Source organism: Trichosurus vulpecula, chromosome 2 (genome assembly GCF_011100635.1).
Source record: "Trichosurus vulpecula isolate mTriVul1 chromosome 2, mTriVul1.pri, whole genome shotgun sequence".
NCBI classification, from domain to species: domain Eukaryota; kingdom Metazoa; phylum Chordata; class Mammalia; order Diprotodontia; family Phalangeridae; genus Trichosurus; species Trichosurus vulpecula.
Window position 1 is genome coordinate 173,808,224 of NC_050574.1, and position 23,765 is coordinate 173,831,988.

General features: G+C 40.4%; 1 protein-coding gene across 5 annotated transcripts in view; it reads left to right on the forward strand.

Moving 5' to 3' along the window:
* The window catches only part of NTM (neurotrimin), a 1,301,011-nt gene that overhangs the window by 1,000,649 nt on the left and 276,597 nt on the right, over nt 1–23,765 (forward strand). For all 5 annotated transcript variants that reach the window (XM_036745228.1, XM_036745224.1, XM_036745225.1 and 2 more), the window contains one exon: nt 9,730–9,962. In XM_036745228.1, the coding sequence (XP_036601123.1) occupies nt 9,730–9,962 (233 nt within the window). The remainder of the gene's footprint in view (nt 1–9,729; nt 9,963–23,765) is intronic.

Consider the following 23,765-nt stretch of genomic DNA (forward strand, 5'->3'; position numbering starts at 1 on the left):
TAAGGTAAAGAGAAGGAATGAGGAAGGAGAGGGGGACCTTCCTGGAGCAGAGAACAAACAGCTCACAGGTAGTCCATTATCTCCCTATTTGGCAAAATTCCTGTGCTAACACCTAGAGAGGGGGAAGGGAGGGGCACCTGCAGCTTCAGGCCCTGACTTTCCAGAAGCTAGGTAAGTCACTACAAGGTGAAATTCCAAGCCTCTCCTACTCCCTCAGACATTCCCCATTCCAGAAATATGAGAAGAGAGTAGACCCTATATTCTTACCCTGTGAAGTCTTCACAAATTATATCCCTCTCACTCAGAAGGAAGGAAGGCAGGAAGGAAGGAAAGAAGGAAGGAAGGAATGAAGGAAGGAAACAGAGGACATTCCAGATATTCCAGGTGAGAGGATTTGTATAAGCCTAGGCAGAAGCAAAACTAGGGTTGGCAATTGGGGCTTTGTCTGTGACAGAAGATTTAGAGTCTATAAAAATATTTTCAATTGTATCTCAGGCACATAGAACAGTAATTGTTTAATTGAAATGAATTGAATTCAGAGGAATCATCCTTGTTGTTCAGCTTAGTCATGAGTAGGAGGCATACTTTTTTTTTAATATAAGTTGGTATTAGGTATTTAGAATAATTGTCCCTAAAGGCAAAAGGCTTCCACCCTCCCACAGGTCCATTGTTCTCTATCCTATGCACATTGTTTTACTCTTTAGGAGACTGATTAAAATCTTCCACTGTTCTCAGTCAATTAACAAATGCTGAATGAGTGCAGTGCCTTGTGCTTAGCATTAATGGAGACCCAGTACAAGAATGGCCTGCTACCTGGGGAGACAAGATTAACACACACAGGAAACAATTAGAAAAAGTTAGAAGACATTATGTATTCAAAAGCTAACTTGGTGGTACATACAGAAGATAAATACAATAGTAGAAAGAGAAGAGAAAACAATATGGATTGAAGCAGTGAGGTTTTGGGCTGAAAAAAAAAAAAGCAAATGTTATAATTTAGCCATTGTAGTTGATTTGAGAGTGTCCTTTTGGGTCAATAACTCAATCGACTAGTATTTACTAAGCACCTTCTCTGTGCCAGGAACTGGCAGTAGTTTGTCAGGGAAGGGCGCTATCAGTTAAGAGGGATCATGAAGGGCTTTGGGAGCAGCTAGATTGTATAGAGTGCTGGGCTTATCTTCCAGAATTTGACTCTGTTCTCAAACACTTAGCAGCTGTGTGACCCTGGGCAAGTCACTTAACCCTCTTTGCCTCAGTTCCTCCTCTGTAAAATAGGCTGGAGAAGGCAATGGCAAAGCACTCTAGTATTTCTGCCAAGAGAACCCCAAAAGGAATCATGAACAGTCGAACATGACTGAAAAGGACCAAAGAACAGCAAAAAGAAAGGCTTCCTGTAGAAGACAGTGCTTAAGTGGCAATTAAAGGAAGAGAGGGACTCTAAGAGGTTCAGGGGGTGCTGGGATAAGACCAGGGTTTTCCTGACTTCTCTGACTTCCCTGATGCTGCTTCCTTCCTTGATAGCAATCTGATTGGCCACAGCTATCCTCAAAGCTTCCTAGTCTGGGAGCATAAAAGGTCCCAGCTTTATATAGTCTGAGCCTCTTAGGCTTGTTAGGTGCCTGAGACCACTTGACTTACTGAACCCAGATAACTCTTAACCAAAGGAGTTTCCAGATGGAGATGAGGAAAGCTGAGTCAAGAGAAGCTGTACCACTGTTTCCATTTGTGCTCGGGCAAAGTAAACCTCCTTTATTCAGTGATTCGTGAGGGCCAACATCAAACCTGAACTAAAGAGCACTGGAACTAGAGCCGTACCCACAAATGCATTCCAAGCCATCTAAGTAGAATGTAACTCCTTAGGATGGGTACTGTTTTGAGGTTTGTGTATTTTTGTTTTGTTTTTGGTATTTGTTTCTCAGAGCCTAAGAAAGTACCGGGCATACAACAGGTACTTAATAAATGCTTTCTGCTTCTTGTTCTGTTCTAAGACCTGAGTGGTGGTCAGTATGATTTGACATGGAATTCAGCCTTTCTTATAGACAATGGCCCCAGAGCTAAGACCTGAAACAGTGAGAGATGGGAGCAAATCAGAAAGCCGATCTTTTTCTTCAACCTCCAGTTTAATCAGAGTTTTTGGCCAAGCTCTGATGAAGGTTTTTGTATCCTTTTCTTCCTTCCTATTCTTTTTTTTCTTTTTTCTCATGAACCAGTTCCCTCTTCTTTCTTGAAGAAGGAGGAGAGAAAGCATAGAAAGAGCTTCAGTAACAAACTGCATGTGGCTTCTGGTTGGTATTTCAAAGCCATTTATGTTGCAATTTTCATCTGTGAAGCTTAAGGGGCAGGGAGGGGGAGGAAGCCGAATACTGGAACAGGCCAAACTTAGGGACAGTTGGAGCGTTTCGTGCGATAAGAGGAGATTGTGACCAGGTGCTGTGAAGGGCGAAAGCACTTATTTTATTGTAGTCTCATGCGTTGCCTGAGCCCTGGTGCTTTTCAAAAGCAGTTAAAGAGCCATTTGATGGAAGGAATGCTTGGATTACACACTGTCTGGATCCATTATTGTCTTCAGATCTTCAGGCAGGTGTGTTTAAGAAAGGCCAAGCTTGTTTTCCCCCCTCTCAATTTTTTCTTTAATCCTTCTCTTTGGTCAAATATCTCCACCTCTGCATGTCTCCTAAAGGCTCCAGGCAGACATGTTTGCTGCATTGACTACCCAAGTTTCAGCTCTTTATCTCTCCTTAAAACCCCCAAATCCAAAAGTGGCTTATGGTTACTAGCCTATAGCTTGACTTCTTTATTTCTGCCTCACTACTACTTGTCCTGACCAATAACCCTTGTTCTGCTAATAGTTCTCAATGTAGGAACTGTAATCTAGCCATCATTCATCAATGAGAGATAAGGACACATAGGCTTATATTTTCCAAGTGTCAGCACAGTAGGTGTGGTTTCAGCAAGAATGTGTGAAATAGGTTCTTCCACCAAAGCCGGGGCTTCTGTACGTGGATCAGCAGTCTTATGCATACATTGGGCCATTGATCATCTCCTCTGCCCATCTGTACATGCAGTATCTTATTACCATCAAAAAGCGTTTATTGAAAACTGATGTGAGCCTGGCACTATACATAAGCAATTTATTCTTAAATGGGAAGTCTTCCTCCTGTCTAAAAAGAAGCTGCTTTCCTAGAAAAAGGATAAAATGCCAATGAACAAATATTGAAAAAACTCCCCAACTTCATGTATGTTTAAAATGATAGCCCTAATTTGTAAAGAAGCATAAAATTTTTTGCTCCACCAGGACTAATTTTATATTAATTGTCTTTGCTTTCTCTCTTCCAACTCCAACCTCACCTACTCCAGGGAAATTAATAATTACAACAAACATTTTTTTCCCACTGACCTGACACATGTTGACCCTTGTGCTAGACACATACCAACAGAAAGTCTTGGTTAGTCAGGTCTCTTAGGACAGCTGGGGGTTCAGAACACGAACGTTGACATTTCAATCAATCTATCATCTCATTAGACACTCTTTCCAGTGGTTCAGCTTGCAATACAACCATGCCTTTTCATGCAATACCACACTTGTCCATATTATGCTGAAGATTTATCTACAATGGATGTGCTTCTGTTGTGTTTGTACTTCGTTTTTGAAGAAGACCATGACATTAGGGAAGTGATGTCATGACTTGCAGTTGACTTTGATTTGAATGAGGGAGGGCTGTGCAGGATCACCAGCCTCACTTCCCCCTCCAGAGCCATCTGGATCCAGTGACCAAATATTCATCAGGATGACTGGAGATGACCCAGGATGCAATGGGAGACCCTGGGCCTTTTAGGCTAAGGCTTTTTCATGTACTCACTTAGAGTGAGGTAATGCCCATTCACTGAATAGGCCTCTTTAAGAATCCTGATGTCATGGTCCTCTTCAAAAACAAAGGACAAACACAACCTGTGAGTAGACCAAGCTATCTGAAAGGCAGTTAGTGGGGTAACTCAGCTTCTCCTCTCCCTCTCCTTCTCCTTCTTCTCTCCAAAGGAAGGTAAATTTTTATGGCCAGAAGCTGCCTACTTAACTTGGGATTTACTGGCTAGATTTCTTCCTTCCTTTCTTCCCTTCCCTTCCCTTCCCTTCCTTCCTTTTCTTCCCTTCTTTCCCTTCCTTCCCTTTCTTCCCTTCCTTCCTTCTTTTTCTTTCTTTCCTTTCTTTCACAACACCTTATACCCAGTTCACTCTGAAGCTCATAGATTGGACCACAATAAGTCCCTGCCCAAGCTCCATTTAATGGCTGTATTTTGGGCCCTCTTGCCTTAGAATGAATATCAATGGTAACTGTTTCCCTTTGGAACAGCAACTCTGAGGGTCTTCCCCTCCTACCTTGATTTTTTTTAATCTTTTTTTTTTCTAATTAAAGGGGCCATCCCTTGACTCGCTTCTTAAAGAGATGCTTCTGTAGATCTTTCGACATTGCATCATGGTCCCCAATGCAACACCTAGGCTCTCTAGTAGCTGTCCCTCAATCTCTCTACATGACTCTGCAACCTTCTTTTTTGGTCATACATCTCTCTTTATGCTGCCTATCCTGCACTATTCCTTACTGGTAACTCATCACAGTCTACTCACACCTAACATGAACCTCTCCATTTCCCCTTAGTTGACCTATAGTTCTTTGGAGACTATACTTTTTCATGGCTTGCATAGAATTTCAACCCAAAAATATCTATATAAAAAAGCTGGATTGTTGTTTCAGAGAGAAGATTAAAGTAATTAAAAGCACTCCCTCCATCTTATTCTCTTCTGAAGCCAAGTAGTGCATCAGAGACTACTGGACTTAGATTCAAAAAGGACTGGATTGACATCTTCCCTCAGACACTTACTAGCTGTATGTTCTTGAGCCAGCTACTTAACCCTTACTAGCCTTAGTTTCTTTGTCTGTTATGTGGGGATAATGCTAGCACCTACCTCACAGGGTTGTGGTGAAGATCCAATGAGTTGGCATCTATGAGGTACATTGCAAACCTTAAAGCACTAGATAAACTAGAGCTATTATTATATTACGTTGTGGTTCTCGTTGTCATTCCTACTTAACTTTGAGCCTAGTTCATTGTTCATCTGCAGCGTCTGTCTGTGATTTGATTAATATAGATGATTTAGATATAGAGATATAATTAGCTGTCTATACTGGTGGTCCAGCTTTATGAACTATCCATCGATGTGCATTTGATATTTTGGATAAGCGTTCTTTATCCACTTGGTTTCTCTTATAAGGATAGTTAGGTCAAATTCTTTTCGGTAATTAATGATCTCATTTTGGAGATGTTTTAGTGCACTAAGGTTTGACACAATCATTGAAATTCATTTGTAAGCAAAAGCATCTGAAAGACTTCAACATCTATAGGGAATCCTTTTTTTCCATTTGGACTCTATATTACATATGTTCCATAATAATGGCGGACACCTTTGGTGAGGATATATTTGCCTGTCAGTTTATCAGCTAACGTTTATTAAGTGCTTTCTATGCGCTAGGCACTATGCTAAGCACTGGGGATACAATGTGTGTGTATGTGTGTGTGTACGTTCACACACATACATATGCATATACACATATACATATATATATCTATATATAATACACACACACACACACACACATATATATATATATATATGTATATATATATATATATATATATATATATATATATACATATATATCCCTTATTCTCAAGGAGTTTAGAATCTAAAGGGGAAGACAGCATGGAATAACTGTACAAAAGGAGTATATACAAGATAAATTAGGGATAATTTCAGAAGAAAGGCATTAAAATTAAGAAGGACTAAGAAAGACTTCTTGCAGAAAGTAGAACTTTAACTGAGCCTTGAAGGAGGGAAATTAGGAAGCAGAGATTAGGAGGGAGATCATTCCAGGAATGGGGGACAGCTAATGAAAAAAACTGGAGTCAGGAGATGGGGTGCCTTGTTAAGGACGAGCAAGGAGGGCCATATCAGAACTTCATTCTCACTTAAGTCAATGTGGCATCGTGAAGAAATTGATATGCTATGTGCAAACCCATCTTTCAAATAATAGAAGCATTGATGATACATACAAGGGACCGCTGGTAAAAAGGACTGTTAATGTGTCTCCCTCCCTGCCACCAGAAAAAGGTACCATTCTCAGTACCTGAGCACTGAATACAGTGTCAGAGTTTGACTCTTACTTTCTATCTGCATGATCTTGAATCTTACCCTTTACCCTCTCTGCGTCTCAGTTTCTTCTGAAGAATGAGGGGGCTGGAGTAGGTGATCTCTAGGGTCTCTTCTCATGCTAAATTCATGATCTTCAGATTCCTCTGTTTTAGAACTGGAAGTTGTCCCCATCCACAGCTTGCTATAGCTTAAGATGAGATGGGTGTCTTGTGTGCGTGGTTTTTCCTGGCAGGAAAATGGATAAATGAGACAGATAGATAAGGGCAAGTATGAGAGGGGAGACATGAGCTGGGTTCCAAGTTACCTTGGTGATATATCTCAGCAGGCACCACCCATTAATTCCACTGAAAGTCAGCAAGACTGGTTTCCAGAGATGACAGTTTGGACATCCAAGCACAACCTTAAACTTGCCCAGAGCCACAGCTGACGAGATGCCAGCATTCTTCATATAGTATATATCACAGGGGCCACATAAGCCTGTTAGAAATTGGCTGAGCTAGAAGTGTCAAATGAACATCCTTGGCCCTTTAACTGCTGTGCAGTCTGGTGCGACTACTTCAGTTTCAGTCAATTTTCAATAATTAGACATCCACATGGACGCCCAGGCCTGTTTTCCCATATTCATCATCAGACTTGTTAGATGTCCCATTGTGTTCTTCACAAACAATTATTCAAGCAGTTTATAGTTTAGTGGTCAGCATTTTCTGCACAATGACTTTTCTCTCATAGATCTGGTGAAATTTCCGTTACTCTAGAAAAGAAAGTGGCTTTTCGTTTTAGTTCCGTAGGTCAAGTTAATCATGAAGAATGAGGTCTTCTTCTGTAAAGTGGTAACAGTATACACTCAAACAAGAGGCATGTTTTAGGATCCACTTCATCTACACCAAGACACAACACTGTCAAAATGGTTTGGAGAATACTTTAATTATCCAAGGAATAGTAATGACAATTAGCCTTGTTAATGTTAACGCTTTGGCTATTTTCCTGACATAATAACATATATGTTGCGTGATTCTTTTTCTGAGAAGCCTCGTTGGAGTTCATATTAAAATGTTATATGTGGGACTGAGATATGCCACCTGGGAACAAGCAAGACAATATAAAGTTGGGTAATTGGTACAGCATAGGAGAGCAGTAGGGCTAAGTTCATCCCTTTAGTAGAAGGTAAGGCCCTTAAAAGCAGGTACTATTTCATCATTCCATTCCCAGAAGCCAGTGCAATGCTTAGGACATTATAGATACATTATAAATACTTGGTGAATTGAGTTGATTTGAATTGACTTTGTATACCTCAGTTTGTCCTATTTCTTTAGCATGTCTCTACTCTAAGGATAGGATGGCTAGGTGGCAAGAGTGAATAGAGCGCCAGGCCCAGAGTGAAGAAAACATGAGCTCAAACCTGGGCACAGACACTTACTAGCCGTGTGACCCTAACTAAGCACGTCACTTAACCCTGTTTGTCTCACTTTCCTCATCTATAAAATACTCTGGAGAATACTATCTCTACTATCTCTGCCAAGAAAACTCCATGTGGGGTCATGAGGAGTTGGACACAATTGGACATGACTAAACAGCTCTAAGGATATACTAGCCGGGGCTGAGAGAATGAAGCAGGATGGCCTGATATGCTTGGGACAGCAGAATTCCTTTCTCTTTTCCTGTTCAGACACTACTATGGCATTTAGACACTACTATCATGCCTGACCTGTGGTAAAGCCTTCCTAGCTCATATTGCTCTGATCAGCTGAAGTCGGCCACACTGTGCCTTGACTCCAACGTGGTGATGTTATTTTGGTCCTCTACAAGAACAAAGAACAATGTGTCAGAGTAATGCTGGCATGAAACATTGCCCATGTTGTCCAGAAAATACAGTAAGTGGCACAAAGACAGTTGGACCCCAGGCCAAGGATGTTTCTAACTGAGCTGTATCTGGGTCAGACAGAAGTAAGACCAGGAGGACTCAATCAAATCTGTGATCTGCCTAGGGCACAATGCACAGGGGAGTTAAAGGAGGAACACATTTTAATATTGCTTTTTATAGATACATACTTTTTAATGCCAGAAAACTATCTTTTCTAAGGCATATTAGATATTTGTTTTGTGAAAAGCATGTATTTTGTAATAGAGGAAGAACTTGGCAGAGCAGGAAGAGTACTGGATTTAAAATCAGAGAACTTGTGTTTGGCTCTCAGCTTCATTGGACTATGAGCTCCTTTAGAGAAGAAACTGGTTTTTGCCTGCCTTTTTTTGTATCCCCAGCATGTAACACAATGTCTGACAATATAGTAGGGGATTCAGTTGGCTCAGTTTCCTTAGCCTCCCTCTACTTTAAAGATAGAGTATCTAGATGGCCACAGTGGATAGAATGCCAGACTTGGAGTCAGGAAAACATGAATTCAAACCTGGCCACAGATACTTACCAGCTGTGTGACCCTGGGCAAGTCACTTAAACCTGTTTGCCTTAGTTTCCTCATCTGTAAAATGAGCTGGAGAAGGAAATGGTGAGCCACTCCATTGTCTTTGCCAAGAAACCCAAAATGGGGTCAAGAAGAGTCAGACGTGACTGAAAAACAACTGAATGATGATTGCTACAGTAGTGAAAATATTAGATTTTGGATTATGAAAAGGGACAACAACTCCAAGAAGTGGTACAATTGTGGTCTTGTATCTGAAAGCTTTCTGTCACTGTTGCTGAAAAGGGCTGGGCAAAGGAAGGATTCTCATAGTTCTATAGGGATCAGCTACTTTGAATTAGGAAAAAATGCCTCTGGGAGTGCAGTTGGGAATGTGTCTTAGTTGCTGGAGTCCTAGGACTATGTACTTTGCCCTTGCAGTATATACTGAATAAATTGACTATTGACTTCAATGAAGGGCTCAGATCCCAGAAGTACAAAGCAGGCAATGTGTAGATCTTATATTCCTGTGAGGCTCATGATGACTATTAAGAACTACCACAGAAGTCGAGTCAAGTCAACACTTATTGAGTGCTTACTATGTGGCAGACACTGTGCTGAGTGCTGGGAATACAAACAAAAAAAAAAGGAGGGGGCCACCCTTGCTCTCATGGATCCAGCAGATAAATGGGGGAAAGAACATGTAAATAACTGTGCACAAAAAATAATAGAGACAGGATGAATTGGAGGTCATGTCAGGTGGTAGGTGCTAAAATGCAGGAGGATTAGGAAAGGCTTTTTATAGATGGTGGGATTTTAGCTAGGATTTGAAGAAAGACCAAGAAGCCCCACATTGAAGATGAAGAGGCATGTATTCCAGGCGTAAGCACCAGCCAGTAAAAAATGCCTCAGGTTGGGAGTTGGTGTTTTGTCTGAGGGACAGCAAGGAGGTTAGTGTCACTGGATATAAAGACTGCAAAACTTTACAATGTAACAATATTGGGAGTTAAAAGACAGCTGAAAGATTACAGCCGCTCTACCCCTCTGTGCATCCCATACCTCTCTAGGCGACTCATTCCTTCTACTCTACCCTTCATCTGACCCGCCTGCCCTACCTCTTCTTTCTTTCAGGTGCACAGTGGACAACCGAGTCACCCGGGTGGCCTGGCTGAACCGCAGCACAATCCTCTATGCTGGGAATGACAAGTGGTGCCTAGATCCCCGGGTGGTCCTCCTGACCAACACCAAAACCCAGTACAGCATTGAGATCCAGAATGTGGACGTGTATGACGAAGGCCCGTACACCTGCTCTGTGCAGACAGACAACCACCCAAAGACTTCACGAGTCCACCTCATCGTTCAAGGTAAAGGATCCTGACGAATGGGGAAGTCCGGAGTGTGGGAGCTGGGGCACTTTTCTGTGTGGTTCTTAATAGATATAGAATGTAGGCTCTGGCCAGGTCAGTTTCCTGGTGTTTTGTTTTGTTTTTGTTCATATAATACGGAACTAGAAACTCGAGTGTCTTGGTCACTGACTTTTACACTGAGTAAAAAGTAGGGCCAGGACAAAAGTGACCAACTCTGATGCAGTAATATACAATGAAACCATGCTACCTTCTTTCAATTTGCTGTCATCAATCGCACTGATTTCTTATTTTGTTCAGCTTTTCCTTTGGCTACTTGTACAGAGCTTCCTTTGCTTAGTGTAAGGTACAGACCTAGTGCACTCTCCCTCTTCATATCTTTGGAAGGGAATTCATTCTTTATTACTCCTGTTTCCCTACAGGTGGCCCCATGAGTGGAGCCTGGGGTCTTCCTCAAGCCTAAGACCTTTGTGAAATGAGAATCAGACATCAGGAAGTTTGGGAGATGTAAAGTGGAGAGGGGGGGAAAAAGTTTAAAAAAAAGGAAAGGGAAGAGTTATGGAAGAGAACCGTAAAAAAAAAATATAAAAAGAAAAAGAGATGGAAAATGGAGGACTTAGAACTCGGGCAAGCAAGGCAAAAAGCAAGAGGAAATGAGAAAAAGGATTTGATGAGGTGGGGATGACTAGAACAAGCTACCTGCAGGAAAGAGACTCAAAAGCAAGAAAGAGCGAGAGTTAGAGGTTATACAATAGCTGTGGTGTATGGGTGTTTCATTTCAAATTCTGGAAGAACGTTCAGTTCCAATAAGTACTCTCTTATTGTTTCTGTAATGAAAGCCAATTGTGCTGGTTTCTTCTGTTCTAAAAATCTGAGCTCCCACACTGTGGCTATGTTTCTTTTGCCTGGAATGGGGTGCCATTGTTTTCCCATTTGAATTGAATGAAAATGGAGTTGGTGACAGCAAAGTGTGAGGCAGAGAACAATGCTTTGGTGGGGAAATTTATTACAGACAACATTATAGACATATGATGGGAAGATGAATATGTGTTGATAGGAGTATGCCTCACAGGTTCTGTAAAGACACTGAAATGAAAGGATCAGCATAGGGTCGGAGGTCAGCCATCTTAACTTGGGCAGTTGGAGCACAAACTAATGGAAAATGTCTAATCCCTTGCTAGGTGATTTCCTCTATAAGTTGGCTGGGTGCCCTCTTAGCATGACACACCAGCTCAAGTATTGGAATCTCATCTTGGGCTAATTTTCAAATGCTGATGGGTATATTGATTTGGAAACAAGCTGGGTTAAGAAAGGCATTGGTCTTGTACACAGAGCCAGCCTAAGCTAATCCGCTGTCAATATGCCTGGACTGAGTATTATTGACACTCTAATGAATAGACGGCCGTAATTTTCCAGGGCCCTTTTTTCCCTCCCTCTTAAAGTGATCAGACAAACTAAATAGAACCAAACTTCCCTGGTCTCTGTATTGGAAAGGGCATATATCACCATAAGGTGGATTTGTTGTTGTTGTTTATCTTGTGATCTGTTATTGCATTGAGCATAAAGTATGGTTCCCACACCAGAAACTGTCTGTGTGGATAGTCTTAAATTGCTGTTTCAGACTCTGGATGAAAATTCCACTTGACTGCATGGTTTCTATAATCTCTGCTATTGGGAGACTGAAGATGATCCATCACTTGGGTTTGGGATTTCTGAGCTCCAGTGTGTTCCAAGTATGTCAGGCACCAATATAGTGAATTCCTGGCAGCAATGGACCTTTAGGTTTCCTAAGGAGGGGTGAACTAACTGGTCCAGGTTAGAAACAGAGTCAGTCAAACCTTCCCAAGCTAATCATTAGCTGGATTAGGATTGTGAGAGACAACTGTACTTCCAGCCTGAGTGAGACAGGGAAAGGCGTTCTCTAAAATAAATAAGGAAAGAGAAGGAAAGCAAAGGCAGAGAAATGGAATAAAAGGGAAGGGAAGGGAAGGGAAGGGAAGGGAAGGGAAGGGAAGGGAAGGGAAGGGAAGGGAAGGGAAGGGAAGGGAAGGGAAGGGAAGGGAAGGGAAGCGAAGGGAAGGGAAGGGAAGGGAAAGAAAATGAAGGGAAGGGAAGGGAAGGGAAGCGAAGGGAAGGGAAGGGAAGGGAAGGGAAGGGAAGGGAAGGGAAGGGAAGGGAAGGGAAGGGAAGGGAAGGGAAGGGAAGGAAAAAGGAAAAAGGAAAAAGGAAAAAGGAAAAAGGAAAAGAAAATTGCACTGGGGTATGAGTTAGGAGTCTTATTGAGATTTCTAACTGGTTTTAGATCTAAAAAAAGCATTTGTTTTGCTCCTGTGAGTATGTGAACATGTGTGTATGTGAACCACATAATGATAGGGTTAGCTAGAAGGGACCTGCGTGGTCACTATTTCCCACCTTTTCTTTCAGTACATCTGGCTCCAAATGTAGAATTCTTTACACCACACTAATGTCCTTTGCGTCCTCTCCCTCAGTATATGCATTAACAACATCTGGCTAATGTTTCTCTCTTCTACTCCCATTGGTTTAAACTATTCAAAATCTAGTACTATGTGATACAACCTATAAAATTTGAGCTCCAAGGAACCTTGGAGTTTTCTGTTCAAGCTATTTTATTTTATTTTTGTTTCTGATGAGAGAAGCAGCTCCTTTAATGACCTGTATTAAGTGGAAATGAATCACGTGATAAGAATCCTTGAATGTCAGGTCTCTGGGAACTTAGTGGCCACCTGGTCCAATCCTCTTATTTTATTCAAATATTTTTGTAAACTTAATATTATACTTCTATACAACTAAATGAACATGCTTTGCAACTATTTACATTTTAATTAAGCAATATAAATATTATAACAAGTTTTTAGTAACACCATATTCTTTGTGTATTCATCCTCATTCACTTGACTCTTTAGATGCTTGTATTTAGCATGTACTTTGTTCTTCTGGTTCTATATCTTTTGCTTTAGAGTATGTCACAAAGGTCTTCCCAAGTCTCTTTATACTCTTATTTCTCAGTTATATCTCCATCAAAGGATTCCATTGATATGTCTGTATATGTATCACAATGTATTCAATCATTTCCCCTATTATTGGATATTTACATTGCCTCGGTTTGGGGAAATAAAGAATAATGCTGCAGCCAATCAACAAACTCTTATAAATGCCTGCTAAATCCATATATGTATACATGTACATATGTGTGTATGTATGTGTATGTGTGTGTGTAGATACACACACATATACACACATACAGAGTACTTGCCCTCAAGGCACTTACATTCTTTTAAAGGAAACTATGTAAAATGTAAATATGAATATATGTATATATCTAGATACCTCCCTGCCTAGTAATATGTAGTATTGTGAATGTGTGTATATGTGTATGTATGTACATATACATAAATTATATATGTATGTGTGTTTGTGTGTATTCTATGAGATTAGGTAAAAAGCGAGGATGTCCCAGACAGAAAAGTCTTCAATTATTTCTTTGTTTGTTTGTTTTATATCACTTTGAGGATATATTCTCAACATTGCTAAAATGTAAGTTCTTTTGGAGCAAGAATTATTTGATGTATTGTATCTGTATCCCTTGCCTAGCATAATGCCTGATCCAGAGTAGGGATTTAATAAATGCTTGTTGATGAATTGGACAGAGGAATTTCAGGGTCAAAAGATATGAGCATCATAACTTTTATAGAGCATCATCAGATTGTTCTCCAAAAACATTTCCTAAATTTATAATCCCACCAACAATGAATGCCACTTGATTATTTTAGAGATAGGAAATTAAAGCCCAAAGATATTAAATGGCAGGGTCAAAGTCACATAGCTAGAAATGATGTAGTCAGGACTACAACTCTGATCTGACTCCTCAGTCTCCTGCTCTAGTGGTCTCCAAGTTTTTTTGGAACATACCTGCTATCAGGTAAAACAAAGGAAAACAAAAACTTCTATGTGCCTGATTAAAATATATGTGTGTGTATACATATACATATAAATATGTATATATATCCATTTATTTATAAATTGTATGCATGTACTATTAGGTACATCATAAAACAACAGAAAAAAGTGAAGAAGATAAAGATAAAATAAATAGTATTTTAAAATATTTATTTATCAACGATACAAAAATGTTTTCGCCCATTAGAATATTGTTATTCTTAATGTTTACTTCTAACAATGTTATTTTATAAGCTTCATTCTTTTTTGAAACTTTGGTTCAATAGTTTGTGAAAGAAAGAATGATTGAGAGGTCTGGTTCTAAGGTCAGTTTTTTTTGGCTTCAAAGATTATCATTGCTGAAAAAGATATCTCACAAAGTTACGACGATCCAGATGGAACAAATGCATCATTGGCCTCTGTAAATAAACCCATCCCCTGGACAAAGGTATTTTGCTGAAATTCAGCTACAGTGTTGTTGTGGAGATCAAATGAGGCACATAATAAGCGCTCTATGAATGTTAGCTACTATTTAACAATATTATTGTTTTCTCTGATTTGGGAGAGGAAGAGTTAATAGTCTAGAAGCTACTATTTAGGCTAGGGAAGAAGGGTATGGCTGGGCAAATGGAAAAATAGCCCATAGGTTCTGGTTTCCTGGTGGTAGATGGCCTTTTTCTTTAAAGCTAGCTAATAAGTGTTGTTCTTGGGGCTGGAGGGGAGAGTAAGAGGTCTTGGGATCGGGATTACAGATCTGAGAGAGATGGATGCGTGGTTGCGTGAGCCCCAACAGCACTGTCAGCAGCTGTCCTTTAAGCCTGTCCGCCTGTTTGTCCTCTCCTTGTGTTCATCGGCACTGCCCTGTGAGGCTGTGCTTACTTGCTTTTTGGTCAGCTTGCCTCAGGTACTCCTGAACCCCTTGCTGAAGTCTCCCTTGATTGGCAGGTGACTCAACGCATAGGGCATTTGGAGTCATAAAGACCTAAGTTCAAAACCAGCCTCTGATACTTGTGTGACCTTGGGCAAATCACTTAACTTCTATCTACCTCAGTTTCCTCTTCTGTAAAATGAGGGTGATAATTGCACTTATCTCTCAGCATTGTTATGAGGATCAAATGAGATACTATTTGTAAAGTACCTTTTTTTTTTCTTTTCTGGCCTTAGACACTTACTAGCTGAGTGACCCTAGGCAATCACTTAACTGTTTGCCTCGGTTTCTTCATCTGTAAAATCAACTGGATGAAGAAATGGCAAACCACTCCAGCCAAGAAAACCTCAAATGGGGTGGGGGTGGGAGGGCCACAAAGAGTCATACACAACTGAAAAATGACTTAACAACAAACCTTTCTTTGTAAACCTTAAAGGTCTACATAAACGCTAGCTCTTGTTGTTCTTGTCCTCCTGGGGTTGGGAAAGAAGAATGGAAGGGCCTGGTGGCAGGGCTAACATTCCAAGACAGCCTGCACTGGGAACAGGCAAGGGGAAGGAAAGCATCAGTCTGGCAGTGTCTTTAAATCCCTGAACAGCCGTCCTGCCCTTCTCATTTCTAAAATGTTTTCCCATATCCCACTGAACCATCCTGTGAACCAAACATCCCACTTTGGAGACGACTTATTCAAGTTCATCACTACCCAGTTCCCCTTGCTGCTCATTACCCCTTTATTGGGAAAAAGGATCTTCTTCCCTAGAAACACTTAAGGTTTCCTCAAAGCCTACCCTTCCGGATAAAAGCAGAGACACTGCTTTGACATTGATAATACCCATAGCTCTACAAATGAGCCAGGCATTCCAGCTCACAGGGCTAATCTCTTGAATGGCTAATACAGGACAACAGTTAACATTTATGTAAAGTTTTTAGATTTGCAAAGTATTTTCCATATATTATCTCATTCGATCCTCACCTTCAATCCTGGGAAGGTAGGGAACCTGAGACTGAGAAAGATTAAATTACTTGCCCAGGGTCACACAGCAAGTAAGTGTCTGAGACTGAATTTGAACTCGGGTGTTTCTTCATTGAAAATCCAGCATTCTAACCACTTCTCCAACTGCCTCCTGAGACAATTCAAGAATGAACACATAGTTTTTTTGGACAGAATAATTGTAACAAGTTTAAAAGCCTATGAAAATTCAAGATAAGCTTATAAGTCAGTATCAATGAGAATCATCGCACATATTCACTAAGGATCCTAAATATGCTCTTAGGACATTTAGTCCAAAGTTCCTTAACTTACCTCTAATGTTTTCAACCAGAAGTCTTGATGTCAGTGCTTTATTGCAGGACTCCTGTGATTCATGAGTTTAATCCCTGTCTTCTTCCCAGGGCCATCTGCATATTTTAACCCCTTCCAACCTTTCAGTGGCCTGAAATAGAAATAGAAAGTTCTATTTCTATCACTGATTCCAAATGGCTGTATTGATCCTATCCTTGACCCACCAGAGCCAACAGTCCCCTTTCTCCATGGCAGACTCCACATGGCAGAGAGAGCATGACAACTGCTCTTAATGAGACAACAGCATTTACTAAATTAAAGACAGCTTAGGGAGGACTTGGAAAAAGCCCTATTTGTGTTTATAAAAACCCTAGTGTACTTGTACAGTAGTGATGAGCCCACAGCCACTAGAGATGCATTAAGAAAGGTTCACCTTATCTAAACCCTGAAAATGGACTTCTCTGGAGTGCTGTGCCCTCTGGGCTTTAATCTCACATAGAGACATACATTTGCATGATAGAAAACTGTAGAATTTAGTGCTTATAAAAAAGCTTATATAAAAAAATTATTATTAGTGTAATAATAAAAAAAAAGCTTTTGACCTCTTTATCAGTTTTCCAGGCCCTATCTCACTCTTTTTATTGTTATTCCAGCAACTAATCACCCCCCTCCCTTTTGTTTGGTGCAAATGAGTTTTCCCCATTTCTTCTAGAGCAGAGTTAATCTGTAAATCCCTACTATTGTCTGATAGTTAATTACCTGCTTTTTGGAATCAAACTGCTCAGGTGAAAGGGGAGGGCAGTAGGATAAGCCTGGGGAAGGCAGCCTGGGGAAGGCAGACTGGGCCCTGCGTTCCTTGCTCCCCTCAGCACAGTTCAAGGGGACAGAGCTGCTGTAGACCTCTAGATCCAATGCCAAGGCCGGCTGTATGCAAATAATAGAGCCTTTGGAAGTGCTGCCCCTTCACTTATCCCTTGTCCTCTCAGCATTTCCAGGGCCCCCACCCCCCACCTGGTGACTTTGTTGCTCTTCAACCTTGCATAATTAATCATCCTCCCTTAGCCAAACTCATTATTATGATTATACAAACAGGAACAATAAGTTTTAATTTCCAGACACCTACATCCCACAGGCTTTTGGGGCACCTGAACAAAAAGGAACCTGAAACACAGATTGGCTAAGAGAGTGATGCACCTCAATGCTTCCCTTCCCACTTTGAGAGCAAAGCCTTCAGTGCTTCAGGTCTCCTTCCAGTTCCAGAAAATTAGGCCAAATCTGTAGGAATTAGAGCTAGAAAGGAATTTAGAGCTTGTCTGGCCCAAGCCCCTCATTTTACAGATGAGGAACCGAGGCCCCAGGAAAGGCGAAGGAGCTTGCCCAAGTCACACAGCTAGTGTGTAGCAGAACAGTCTTTCCTGTTACTGTTCCTCAGTCAGTCAACAACCATTTATTAAGCTTCTGCTATGTGCCAACAACCACTGTGCTAAGCTTTAAGGATAACAAAGAAAGGCAGAAAACGGTCCCTGCCCTCAAGGAACTCACAGTCTGATGGGAGTGATAACATGTAAACGACAATGTACAAACAAGGTATATGTGTGAGACACACACACATATGTGTATATGTTTGAAATTGAGGGTGATCTCAGAGAGTGACTCATTCATTCAGAAGCTTGGTTCATTTTGCATTCATTTGTGGAAAAGTATAACCTGGATCTGACGAGACAGAATTCTCTACTTCATGAACTTGGTGCAAAGTGACTAGGCCTGTATTTCCCCTCCTGGTTAGCACTGGCTCCCTCTTGAATAGGTCCCTTTAAGAAGTTAATCAAGGGATGGCCCCTTCAATCAAAACTCAAAAAAAAAAAATCAAAGTGGGAGGGGAAGAACCTCAGGGTTCCTGCCCAAAAGAGAAACAGTTACTATTTAGTATTTACATTCACTCTAGAGGCAGAGGCAAAGGCAGAGGTAGAGGCAGAGGCTACGCACAGGTTGTGTTTGTCCTTCTTTCTCGAAGAGGACCATGACACCAGGGAAATGATGACATGACTTGCAGTTGACTTTGATTTGAATCAGGGAGGGCTGTGCAAGGTCACCAGCCTCACTTTCTCCTCCAGAGCCTTAGAAGAACTTAGCTTGAAAAGACCAGGGTCTCCCAGTGTATTTTGGGCCATCTCCAGTTGTCCTAGTGAATATCTGGCCACCGGACCCAGATGGCTCTGGAGGAAAAAGTGAGGCTGGTGACCTTGCACAGCCCTCCCTCACTCAAATCAAAGTTAATCTCAAGTCATGTCATCATTTCGCTGATGTCATGGTGGTCTTCAAGAACGAAAGACAAACACAACAATCTCCCTCTTGAAATTACTTTGAATTTACTTATATGTATGCCTGTTGTTTCATCCTAATAGAATGTAAATCTCTGGGATTCAGGGATTCTTCTTATTTTTGCTTTTGTATTCCCAGCCCTTGGACCAGTGCTTGGGGTGTGTGTGTGTGTGTGTGCGTGTGTCTGTGTCTGTGTGTGTCTGTCTGTGTTTGTGTGTATGGTTCAAACTTATTATTTCATTAGGATAGGAAGGTCCAGGTGAGGAAATGACTTCTACCAGCACAGATGGGCAACTAATCTGCAATTTATAGTTCTAAGGAGTTCCCTTTGTGCAATGACAGGTTAAGTGACTCATCCAGGGTCACTTGCTGACTTTCAGGCTGGCCCTCTCTCTCCTATTTGGTTCTGCCTCTCATCTTACACATGAACTTCTGAAATGAATTGAAATTAATTGAATTGTAGGCAGGTGTTACAGCTGACCCCATCAGGCCCCTAGTTGTAAACTACTTTATCCTCTCTCTCCTTTCCTTTCAAGAAGTACTTGCAAATCTGCTTTTAACATGGTCACAGATCTGTGCATAGTGGATGAGCCTCTACTGAGAATCTTTAAAAAGTAAGAACTTAAATTCATTCACCAAATTGGAAGGCCCCTCAAAGTGTCCTGGGAAAGGAAAAGAGATTAGGCCATTTTATCTGAAATTGTGTTACTAAGTTCAGATGGCATGCAAGTGATACAACCCAGTAACTTAGAGGCAATTCTGATACTTTTTGAAGTAATCAGTGAAAGCTTCGAGATTTGTCAAAGGAGTCTGCATTGCCAGCACTAAAAACTCAATTAACTCATTTATAGCGTGCTCTCACCTCTAGGCATGTTAAGACAATTTAGAAGCAAAACAAAACAGAAAGTTTTCTTGGTCATGTACACCAATGTTTAATGGAGAAGGTAAGTTGCTCCAAAGCTTGGTTAGATGAAGGTGTCATCTGAGTATAGCAGCATGGGGCTCGGGGAGAGGGAATTGGACAAAGGAGAGGAAGGAAGCAGATCGTGTTCCTGAAGCTATTTGAAGTCCCTACCTCCTTTTTTTTTTTAAATTTTTGGTCAGACTGTGACTAGCAGCAGCCCTCCCAGGACCAAATCCTTTCCCTTATTTGGGCCATGATCATATAGTCTTTAGAAGAGGCACCCTTTGTTATTTGGCTCCAGGCACTAACAGAAGACCAGAAGCATCATTTCAGACAAGCAGCTAATGATGGTTTCTAGCTTCCCTGGAACTAGCCCCATCTCCATCCTCCCCCTCCCTTTGAACATCCATGTAGATGTTGATTCCCCCAGGGCTGAAGCTGAGCTGCCAGCTAGTTTTCCTCAGGGAATCAACATGGTCTCTTCAGACCAAATATTTTTAACTACAGGAGGAAAAAACTTTGGTTCCAACTGTATCCTAGGCTTTCTTACAGCCTCCAAGTTATACATTTTGTTCTCCCTTTGCAGGGCAAATGCCAATTATCAATAACAGGCACTGATCAAGTTACATTTCTTATATGTTTTCCCTTTTTATCCTCATAGCATAGGATCAAGGGTTTTCTCTAGAGATGCAATTTAATCCAACCCCCTCATTTTACAAGTGAGGAAATGAGGACCAAAGTGGTCTTGCTTAAGGTCATATAGGTAATAGCAGAACTGGGATCTGAACGCAGATTCCCTGACTACAAATAGAGTATTCTTTCTACTCTGCTATTCTGACTCCTAGGCTTTCTCTATTATTCTGTGGATTAATTTCAGCAGCTCAGTTATATCAGGTTGGTATCAGAGAGTGTGAAATAGTAGCTAACATCTGTCAGGGCTGATCCAGTCATTTCCCAGGATATACCTGAAAGAAACTTGATTAACATGTATTTCTAACTTCTGGCAAAAATTAACACATATTGGTTTCTTTGACTCATAGGTAATATGAAATCTTGTACAACAGAAACAGGAATAGATATGAAGCAGCTAAGTGGCTCAATGGATAGCATACTGGACCTGAAGTCAGGAATATCTGAGTTCAAATCCAGCCTCAGACACTTACCAGCTGTGTGACCTTGGGCAAGTCACTTAACTATTGTCTGCCTCAGTTTCCTCATCTATAACATGGAGATGATAATAGTGCCTACCTCCCAGGGTTGTTGTGGGGATCACATGAGATATGTACAAATTGCATTGCAAACCTTAAATGACTATATGAATGTTAATTATTATTAACATTAATTATTATTATTATTATTAGAGCTAGGCAGCAGACATGGGTACTGGATAGCATGAAGAAGAGAGTGATCAGGATGAGGGACTCAACATCATATCAGATGAGGCACAATGAAAGAAACTGGATATATTTAGCCTGAAGAAGACGGGACCTGAGGGTTGGGAAGGATGAGAGATTTCAAAAGTTGTCACTTAGGAAAGGGTTTAGACTTGTTTGGCTTGACCCCAGAAAGCAGAATTTGGAGCAATGGTTTGAAGTAGCGGGGAATTTAGAATTGATGTAAATAAAACTAACATTTAAAACAGGTCAAAAATGGAATGCATTGCCTCAGGAGGCCTTGTACCTTGGAAAAGATCTCAGAGAACATCTAGTTCAGAGGCATCTGAGACTCGCCATGGGCAGCATGCATCCCACAATTCTCCTGAGTGTGGCCTGAACTGGATTGAAATGTAGTTCCTACCTGATTTTAAAGGGTTGATGTATTTATAAATATAAATTATATATATATATATACACACACATACACATGCATATGCACATATATGTATGTGTATATACATATATGTATATGCATATATATACATATACATATATATATGTTTCCTATATATATTTTTTCTAAGGCAATATGTAGCCCCCAGGGATCCTTAAGCACAGTTTATTGGGCCCCGTTTCTATTTGACAGCACTGATTTAGTTCAAATCCATAATTTTATAAATGGGGAAACAAACACCCAGTATTTTTTGTGGCATTGTACGTTTTGTAAAGGGCTTTAAAGTTGTAATCTCATAAATGATTTACCTATCTAAAAGGTTTTGAATGCCAAACAGTCTGTATTTGATCCCAGAGGCAATAGGGAACCACTAGAGTTTATTAAGCATTTTGGTTGCTGTGATGAGGATTCTGATGCCCAGAGAGGTCAGTGAGTTGCTCAGGGTCACACAGAGCTAGAATTCATACCCAGATGCCTTCAGTCTTTTGGTCCTAGGTTTACCATGACTTCAGTTTACGTTGGGACCTGCTACCAAGTAAAAGCACTTCTTCCTCTCCTTCCCCAAGGAAATTTGTATGGGAATGTTTTGGTAAAAAGCAATAAACTGGAGAACTACCAGCTGAAAAAGAAAGTGATAGACCATTAAGAATGAACCTCTTGGGGGAAATGATGGCAGAAAAAACATCTCCAAACCCATATCCCTGGAGAAGGAAAAACCTTTCAGAGCTTTAATTAAACTTAAACCTAGGATTCGAATGGGGAAGATTGACAAAGCCTCCCAGGAAGCCAGCCCATGGGAAACTGTTAGAAGCGTCTTGTTCTCTTTAAGGAAGCAGCTTGTGGATATTTGAACGTGATTAAAGCAGAAGAATCCTTCTCTCCCCGTCTCTTCCTCTATCCAATCTACTTAGAAAGCCAGAGATCTGCTCAAGTACCAGAAATGGATGCAAAGTTTAAGTTGCAGGCCTCACAAAGGAAAAGAAGAGGAAAAGGGACTGGATATGTGATCCCTATGGGTATCTTCATGGTGAGAAAATTTCCTCTACCATTTGCAAGTTAGCACCTGCTCTGCCAATTAAAATATTAGAATTTCCTGGGACACTCAGAGGTTAAGTGATTTGCTCAGCAAGTGTGTGTCAGGGGTGAGGTTTGAACCCAAATCTTTCTGGCTTTGAGGCCGGCTCTTCATCCAATATGTCACACTGTCTCTCATACAAAAGGAAACATTACTTTATTTTAATTTCCCTGACAGGAGAAAATGGCATAAATTATAATAATAAGCTTGCTTGTCGGTCAATGGTTTTGAAAGTATGGTCCTCAAAGGTCTGTCCTCCAGGTGGTCTGCAGGCTGGTCCAATATGCAAGTCACACAAAAATTTTTTAATTTTTTTTAAAAGCAGATTTTAAAGTCCATTAGAGAAGTGAGTATGCATTAAGAGGCACTAAAATGAATGTTTTACAATTGTAATTTTGATGAGGATCATTTAAACTAGACAAATAAAAAGTCCTCTACAATATCATTAAGGTAAAAAGTATGGTTATGTGTGTGTGTGTGTGTGTGTGTGTGTGTACATATGTGTATCAGTGTAGAAAGTAATGCATTGATTTTTTTATTGCTAAAATCATGTTTAGACCCAAAAGTTTGCTAATGATAGTTCCAGATATACGACTTAGAAATTATTCTATCTATAACGTGGCCTTTAGAAGTAGTTAGTATAGGAAGAGAGATGATTGGGGGTTTCTGTGTTTGTTCCAAAGCTTTCAGCCACTGAAAATCTATCATGAATAAAACAAGTTTAAAAGCATCTCTATGATGAAGAGAGATTCAGCTGCTCAGAAATTTCCTTATAAATTAATTTTGGCTCAGAGATATGCTTTTTATGTTTTAAGTATAAACTTTCTGGTTTTATTCATTCTTAAGTAAAAGGCTCAAACTTATCAGGCCAAAGTAGTTGGGGTGTTAGGCCAACTCTAAACAGATAAATTAATTAATTAAGCTAATTAAAATTTACTAAATTAATTAATCCACATTGGATACAGGTGGTTGTTACCCATCTCCTGATAGAGAAATGATGCCCTCAGGGTGTAGAATGAATAGCACACATTTTTTTAGGCCAATATGGGAATATTTTTTTTCTTGACTGCGAATATTTAGTGCAAATGTTCTGTTTTGTTTTGAATAGGGGAAGGAAGAAGGTGTGAGAGAGAGAAAATAAATTTCTGTTCATTGAACAAATAAATTTGAGATAAGAAAAAAAGCAAACTGTATACAAGTGGTTCATGGCCCCATGAGCTAGAATGCTTAAGGATTGGTTTGAATAGCATGTTTTTCTTCCTTTTGAGGGATCTTCACAACTGATTATTTATAAAAGGAAGTATTGATTTGATACCAGGACAGTTTATTTTGGTCATGTGTTTTGCTTTATATCTCAATTATAGATTCATGCCTTTGTAGTAAACTCAGCTGGTGGAGGATTAACAATTCAAAACAGAGGATTTTTACTTTGCAAACAGTGCTTTTGCTGTGATTAATTGGGAGTATCGTACAGTAAGCGGCAGAATCTCTTGCTGAGATTTAAT